Source organism: Juglans regia, chromosome 9 (genome assembly GCF_001411555.2).
Source record: "Juglans regia cultivar Chandler chromosome 9, Walnut 2.0, whole genome shotgun sequence".
Classification (NCBI taxonomy): domain Eukaryota; kingdom Viridiplantae; phylum Streptophyta; class Magnoliopsida; order Fagales; family Juglandaceae; genus Juglans; species Juglans regia.
This window is the reverse complement of record NC_049909.1, coordinates 6,020,497-6,029,263: the sequence shown is the minus strand read 5'-3', so window position 1 is coordinate 6,029,263 and position 8,767 is coordinate 6,020,497. Positions and strand designations below refer to the sequence as shown.

At 39.6% G+C, this 8,767-nt stretch overlaps 1 protein-coding gene across 1 annotated transcript; it reads left to right on the top strand.

Moving 5' to 3' along the window:
- Positions 1–3,639: 3,639 nt before the first annotated feature.
- LOC108997517 lies at positions 3,640–4,434 on the top strand. The gene has a single exon (XM_018973838.1). It carries the CDS (start codon positions 3,640–3,642, stop codon positions 4,432–4,434), a length of 795 nt encoding a protein of 264 aa, XP_018829383.1.
- Positions 4,435–8,767: the final 4,333 nt, after the last annotated feature.

Genomic DNA, 8,767 nt, shown 5'->3' with positions numbered 1-8,767 from the left:
CACCAATGGGAAACCTTGAACAGGCTCCACCTTCTGATCCACCTCCACACAAATCCTCGCCCCTGTAGCACGAGTCCGATACAATGTGGCATTATCTATACCAAGAAACTTTCCAAGCCGTGAAGCAAGAATCTGAAGATAGTCCAACCGATACAAGAACAACAGCAATCCAGGAAGCTATATCCATTGAGCAGCAATGGAAGGCTCTTTTTTTACATCAAAATCCACTGACTAGTTAATCAACTGGAACTGACAACTAGCCACAACCCTTCCCTCCCTTGCCCATGCATGCAAATAATCTTTCTCATTAGCCAGGTGCATCAATACGTGATAATCATCCATAAAACTAATCTTCGGCACCTCATTGAAACCCCCCATATCTTAATCATCTTCAGCCTCAAAACATCAATGGACGGTCTCTTTGATAGGAATTTTAGAACAAGTGCAAACCTTAGATCCTCAGCCACCCTATGCATCTCAACAACAGAAAACAAAAATCCTAATTCCCCATTGATTATCTTAGGCTTTCATGAATGTAACCTAAATTTAGATTGAGGCAAAGGCCGTTGTAGAGCCTGAGCAAAAGAATGTCTATCTTCCGCACCAGTTCCATTCTTATCCCACGTAACCAATTTTCCATCATGTGCAGCGTCCAACCCAATCAAAAGTGACTCTGCCTAAGGAGCCCTCTCAATCCCGCCGGCAACTAGAGTCGCCAGAGGGCTGCCCATGAGGGGTAGAACGAAAAGCGTGCACTCAAGAAACCTACGTAACCCTAGCATATAGCAAAACATCGCCCTGCCACGTCACCTGATGGTTTTTGACTCCGATATTGTACACATAAATAGAGTTTAATATAATTGAAAAACTACATATGATAAATATAGCTTGTGTCGTTTAAGGCTACACAATTAACTCTAAACGACATGGACTCCCAAAACGACTACGTTTATTCTTCTTCTCCAAACTACGCTGTTTCTTCCTCAGCAATCCAATCCTTATACTCAGCTTTTTCCCCTCGCCATCTCGAACTCTCTTTCTTCAACTCAAACCAGATGCCAAGATCCCATTTTTACTCCATTTTCATCGTCAACCCCATGAGCCTCTTGAGACTAAATTATATATATAAATTACATAATTTGCTGACAAAAGCAATAATTCCAATAATATATGATTTTATAGGAAATAAATAAATGTTCGTGCTAAACAATTGTATACTGCAGGCATAAAATTAGAACATGAACAACATACATTCATATATATACGATTTGTCAACAAAAAGGAAATGCCAATAAATTCTCCTCGTTATAAATTTTAAGCCATGCGAATTGACAATATCCCATGAAAAAATGAGATAGAAATTTGATAATTCAAGTTTTGACATGATCATGATATAAAGAGATGAGAGAAAAATGCTGGTCTACAGAGAAAATTAGATTAAGGAGTATAGTAATTGACTGCAATAAAAACTAATTAGTATATGTTTAAGAATTAGGACGTAAGAGGAAAGTTAATATGAATGACGGTCAAGACAAAAATATGATGACGACCAGAAATTATAGCAAAATGATCTGGCTTATATAGATCATCATCTAGAAATTATTCGAAGTTGCAAAATCATGACAGTTTCTGAAGGTCTGAAAAAAATGAGATTTTTAATAGGGTCCATATTCAGTACTATACTATTAGTACACTATAAGAGAAATGGTTTTTTGGTACGAATCATTTTGTCCCAAAAAACCCCATTTTCGTCATAAAATTTTTTTGAGATGAAAAAAATTCGTCTCTAAATTGTTTCAAGAAGCCCGTCTCAAAAGGTTTTTTGAGACAAAATTAGACTTTCGTCCCAAAAATTTACTTTTAGGGACGAAATTGGGTAGAACCAGTCATAGTCGTTCGAAAGAGAAGTTTTTTCTGAGACGAAAAGTACAGAAACTTGATTCAACAACTGAATAGATTTGATCCTATTCGAAAGGACAGAGTGTTCGAACAAACAAATTGTTGTTCAAACACAATTAATATTAACAATTGCTGCCAGTTCCAATATAAAATGACTTTTTGAATGAAAATCCGTTCGAACGCTAGGTTTTGTGGTTCAAACGGAATGTATTTTTCTGAGGTTGTTCTAATGGTTTTGTTGTCCGATTCGAACGCAAGGGAAAAAAGATTTACCGTTCGAACTGGGTATTTTATGTTCGACGGTACTCATGATACAAAATTGATTTTAATTAAAATAATATAATTTAAACATCACAATTGTTCAAATGTTATGGGATAGAATAATAAAAAGACAATTGAAGAAAAATAAGTTCTAGGATTGTGGTGGTGACACAGAGTTTTGGGACATCATTGATCGCCACTATTCAAACATTTTTTTGGATTGAATCTCTAAATCCGCTGCTTGATCTAATCTGGTTAACAACTCTTTTTCCTTGGACCTCAAATGTTTTTTTTCAAGCCTTGCTTCCTATAATTCCTTAGTTTTATCATTCGATTTGACTTGAGAAGAGGATAATGATGTTGATGAAGGTTTCACGCAACGTCATAAGCCCCTCAAATATCCAGAACGTGATCCAAGAACTTGAGAAAAGATGTGAGCGTTGTTGACAGATGATTTATCAGATGGATCCGCAGCAGTTTCCTTAAGTGATATCATCTTGTCATACAAAAAAAAAAATTCAAGTCAGTATAAGTAATAAAAATATTATTAGACAATTGAATTAAAAAAATTTAAACTTACATAATTTGCTTTTGCTTCAGGATTGGTCCAAACACCATCAAGATTTTTATGTATTTTAGCATACAATTGGGTTAGATTATAGTTAGTAGGACTTTCTTCTTGCTGCAAAAGGAAATTTTATATTAGAACTTAAATTAGAAAAGTATATATGTTAATATTTAACAGGGACTAGTATAACGTTACCATTTTTTTAGATAAATGATGAAAAGATCGAGAGCTCATGTGATGGTGTATCGTTAAATTTGATCTATTTGCTTTGTTCGCAACACTCTGTTGCTAAAAAAATATATTATGTCTATATGTTTAATACATCTATCATATACTATAAAAAAAGATAGCAACAAAATTACCTGGTAAGCAGAATCTTCAAATATATTACAAACCTTGTCTTATTCCTTTGGTGGCATTGCTTGAAATGGATTTTGATGCACCACTCTTGCAGTACTGAACTTTTGATAGTATGCATGACATCGACCTTTGTACCTCCAGAATGCATTGGACATCAGCTCCTCAACCATTAGTCGATCCTCTCGCCGGTCAAAATTAAGTTCAAACTCGACCTTCAAAAAATTACAAACAATTAGTATAAATACAAACTAATATTAAATTAATATTAAATTAATATGTTATACTTAATTTTTTGCTAAGTAATTTATTACCAAGCAACGATTTTTTACGTGATCTTTGACATCTTGGAGAACTTTAGCCTAGGAGGATGTAGACATCGGTGTATATTTGCGAGTAAGGATACCAACATAAGAAGCAAGCCAACCTACCGAATCCCAGAGCCACAGATGTGATCATCAAGAATATCAACTTTCCTCTCTCGTTTGAGGTGAGGGGTGTCTTTGCACGGCAAAGAGTTGCCTCTTGGACAAGTTCTAAGGAGAGCTGCAGTAATGGAGGAGGAATTACACAAGCATTGGGAATCTTTCTCTCTAACAGACCAGGAGGCTAACTCAGTGAGTGTGGAGAAGGACGATTTGGAACATCTTGTTGAAAAAGGAAAACGTTGCCTACTATTGTTGATCAATGCGGATAGGGTGGTAGATCTACAGGCATTCAGAACTACCATGTCAATGATTTGGAGACCAGAAGTGTGGATCCATTATAAGGACGTGGGAGTTAACAGGGTGTTGGTGGAGTTCCAGCATGAACGTGATAAAGGTAAGGTCTTGGCTGGAAGGCCATGGTCTTTTGACAAGGCACTGATATGCCTACAGGAGGTAGATGAAAAAGTACCACTGAAGGACATAAAGTTTGCAAAGGAGCTCTTTTGGGTGCAAGCCCATAACATGCCAATGTCATGCTTGACAATGGAAGTTGGGTTCAAGCTGTTCTCGCGGATGGAAAAGGTTCTTGAGGTGGAGACAGATGAAGGGGGCTGTTGTTGGGGAAGTATCTTAAGGGCCAAGGTGGAGGTGGACATCACCAAACCGTTGACCTGTGGAAGGCTTTTAACAGTTGATATGTCTAAAAATGGATCCCTTTTTAAGTATGAAAGACTACCTTCTTTCTGCCTTCACTGTGGATCCATTCTGCACTGTAAACAGTGCCCTCGTACCAGTCGCTATAAAAAGATGGAAGCAAACAACCAGTATGGCCCTTGGCTCAGGGCTAGCCCAACAAAGGGGAGTGGCTTTGATACCCATCGGTACGGTGGAAACATGAACCGACAACCCCAACACGGCTAGCAGATAGGTAACTCAAGGATGGAGGCAACAATGGAAGCTCAGGCGGCTAGGCATACTTCTAGAGATGAAGACCCTACGGCGTTTTTGCCAAAAAAGCAACAAACTGTTTTGGAGCAGCACAGTAGGGCAAAGGCACAGGGAGGACACTCTGCAACAGTGTTCCAAAATGATCATAAACAAACTTCCCCTTTTCCTGGCTCGATGAAGACTTACAAAAAGTCATTACCAAAACAGGAAGGTGTCAGTCCTAAAGTTGAGGTTCAGGAAAAGGTTGAGAATAGTAAGGCTACTATGTCAACCTTGAAGATGGAAACAAACACTAATGTGGAACTTCCTACCCCTGGTAGCTCTTTGACTAGTCAAATCAGGTCTCTGGACAGCTTTTTCAACCAACAAATCCAGGTATTGTCTGAAGATGGCCATAAAATTTCTTGGAAACATAGGGCACGTAGTAGGCGCCTTCACCTTGGCTCTCACCTTAACTCAGGAGGCAAGACCTATGGCGGCACAAAAAGGCAAGTAGAACCTGATCTTCTATCAAAGTTCAATGGGACCCCTAATAAAAAACTCAAAGCTAAGGCTTCATGTGTCGAGGTTCAACCTGACAAGTTGTGGTGGTTGCTAGGCAGCTCCACCAACAACCATGATCTGCCTGAGCTGGAACTGCCGAGGGCTTGGGAACCCTTGGACAGTTAGCATCCTTAACCTTTTAATTAAGGACAAGTCCCCCAACATGGTGTTTCTCATGGAAACAAAATATTCTAAAAACATAATTGAAGAACTGAGTAAATTGCTTCATTTTGACTCTTGCTTGGCTATGGAAAGTAGAGGTAGTAGTGGAGGATTAGCTTTGATGTGGAAGAGGAATATGGTTATTTCGATCCTTAATTTCTCGAGATGGCATATAAGTGCTCATGTCACATATGGACCTGATTCTCCCCCATGGCTTTTCACTGGCTTTTATGGCCATCTTGAGACTACTAAAAGGGACATGAGCTGGGAATTATTGATGTCCTTAAAACCTGTGAACTCTGTGGCCTGGTTATGCTATGGTGATTTTAATGAGGTAACTTGCCAAAATGAAAAAGTAAGAGGTGGCCTTAGGCCTTATAGACAAATGGAGAGATTTAGAGAGGCCATTATGGAATGCTCTCTGAAATCCATTCTGACTTAAGGCTCTAAATTCAATTGGGCTAATAATAAGAGAGGTGGGGATTTTACAAAAGAGAAACTTAACCGAGCTTTGGCTAATTCTAACTGGCTCAATAGGTTTAACGAATCATGCTGCCATGTCCTTCCTGCTATGAAGTCTGACCACTGTCCACTTCTTATTCAAGTAACAAGTAAAGAATATAAAAGCCATAGAAAGTCCCACCTTTTCAGATTTGAAGTTGCTTGGAATTTGAAGGCAGACTGCTCAACCACCATCAAGAAGGCTTGGGATGCTATGGCAATAGGGTATGAAGGTGCCTCTGGTATGAACAGGAGACTGCAAAAGTACAGCCTTGCTCTAAAGAACTGGAATGCTACTAAGAATAAGAGAGCTCCATATGACATCAGGTTGAAACTGAAAAGTTTAGGGGAACTGTGTAACGCCCGTCCTTGTGGTGGGACTTTTTATAAAATATTTTTAGAATGGACGACGAGAATTACCGTTCTATTTAAAACTTTTTACTTGCATACCCAGGGTGCAAGACTCTACGTTTATAAAATAAAATGTGCTTTAGAATAAAAGAGGTTTACAATGAAAAACATTAATCTTGAAATAAAAAGCTCTCTCGTGCAGTTAAAACCCATGCCTAGATTTCCGTGCTCTTCTCCATGGGCCGTGTCCGTCCTGACGCGTACTTCTTATTCCATCCCTGTGAGGGGGGAGAGACATGCATAAAAACTAAAATGAGTCGAAGACTCATAAGCATTACTTCATACAGTTAAAATAGAACAACATAGGTTTTTATTCATACATACTATTACGTGCATTGATACATGCTTACGTACGTTCATTTGAAAACATCACTGGACGGAATTTTTCTCTTAAAAGGCTTTCCTTTCTTTAAAATGTGTCTCTCGTCAGTGCCTTCATTTCTTAAAGGTTCATGCATTCATGCATTCATACATACATGCAAACATCCATTCATTCTTATCATTTTCATAGGCCAGTACACACTGTTACACTCCGAGTGTTGGGGTTAGCGGTCTTCCTTTGGACCCGGACTCCGCCCGTGGCCACAGGTTGGGAATCCCTTTCATAGGGGGCAGCACTGGGTGCACTACCAGTACTACTTACCCGACATTGCAATCTGCCCATTCATTGGTACCCTTTTTATTCATTCATGTGGCCGTTACGTATCTTCATACATTTCATGCTTTCATGCCTTTCTTGCTTTTCATTCATTCATTCCTGCCAGCTCGAAAGAGCTGGAGCTTTCATTCAATTCTTTCTTTCTTTTAACAGTCCTTTCATGAGAAAGCATTTATTTTCATGAGAAAGCATTTATTTTCATGAGAAAAACACCGTTTGGGGCGTAAGCCCGAAAATCGTCTTTCCTTTTTCAGTTCATTTCAGCTCTATCCTTTCTTTAATAGTTCGTTCATGGAAAACGTCATTTAAGAACATACATGAACTTAAACATCAGCTTTCATGGCATCCATAAGCATCACCTTGAACGTCGTATTTCATGGCGTCCATAAGCATCACCTCATGGCGCACATGAAAGCGCTGGTTCGTAGGATCCATAAAAGCATCCGTTGTCATGCCTTTCATGCATTTTCATCAGTTTATGGATTTTCTTAGAAAATACAAACAATAGATACAGCGTATAATCATCCATTCACATGAGTACAATTAATACTTTGGGTGCGTAAACAGGGGCTGCCAAGGAGGGGCCGTACATACGTATACCTTTGAACACTTAGCATTTTCTTTCATAAAGCGTCTTTCATTTCTTTTCGTAAGCATCTTAAAGGAAAAGCATTTCTTGTATCTTGGAAAACTCTAGAAGAGTATGAATGTAACATTTACTTGAACTCCATGCTATTTGCATGTCATGTAGCCAATTCAAGTGCTTGTCAGATGACAACCTACATGCATACACATACCTTAGCGTCATTTTCTATCTAATGCATAAGCAACTTAAACTAGAAATAGAACTATGCTTCACTTGGAACACTCTTCTTCTATCCCGTACACTTACGTGCCCTTTACTATGCTAAACCCTTTGGGGACCACTTACGGTCACCACATCTTCCAACTCAGAGTCTTGCCTCGAGTACTCATCCACTAAAGTGAACCCATGATTCACCTTAGGATTAAGACACTAAGACATTCGTCTTACTCTTCTTACAACCACATTCCGACGCATGATTCTGACCGATGGAATCACGCATTCCAATCCTAGATAATACGCCCGTCACTATCTTCATGCACCTTAGCCCATACTAATCCTCATTCACATCCATACAAGCCACACAGCTCTAAGCCAAATTTGAGGCTTAAGCACCGTGTAACTGTGCTAATAACAGATTACCCATTACATATGGTGAATCCGTCCGGCACATGTATCTAACCAGATTACACATGTACCTCACCCCTTTATCACCTAAGATAAACATATGACACGTTGATCACCTGCTTGTGTAGACAAGCACCATACTCCGATCTCAACCTTCTCTTAACTTGGCTAGCATGACTCTTCATGCTACTCGTCCCTTTTGACAGTTCATCCCAACACTTAACATGACAAGACTCCATTCACAATTACTCCTTATGTCACGTCATACAGCTTGAGACTACTCCCAAGCTACATCGTGACCTTGCCCTTAACTCATCACGAGTACGGTTCCTCACGTACTCCTATCACATCGTGACATCTCGTCACTTTCCCATTATGCCATTCCTACGCTCTAACACTTCACTTATCATAAGCATGACTGCCAATAACCACGTCACTTCGTGACGTTGTCCAGTCATGCTTCCGCTGCGTACTCTCACACTTGCTCTGCTACTTCGCCCATCACAAGCACGACTGTCAATAGTTATGTCACTTCGTGACATTCCCCAGTCATGCTTTCGCTGCACACTCTTACACTTGTTCTACTACTTCACGCATACTCCTAGCCATAAGCCCACCACAGTGACACTTGTCACCTCAGACTACAAGCTACACCATAACTACTTCGGGACACTGTTCTACAGTTCCTAACACTACGCATCACGTTCCATGCCCATCAATCATACAACCATCCTTATCTCTGCGACACGCCACACGGAGTGTCGCTACCTTGTGGAGTACACTCCACGTATACTCCCTTCACGTACGCTACATCACCACTA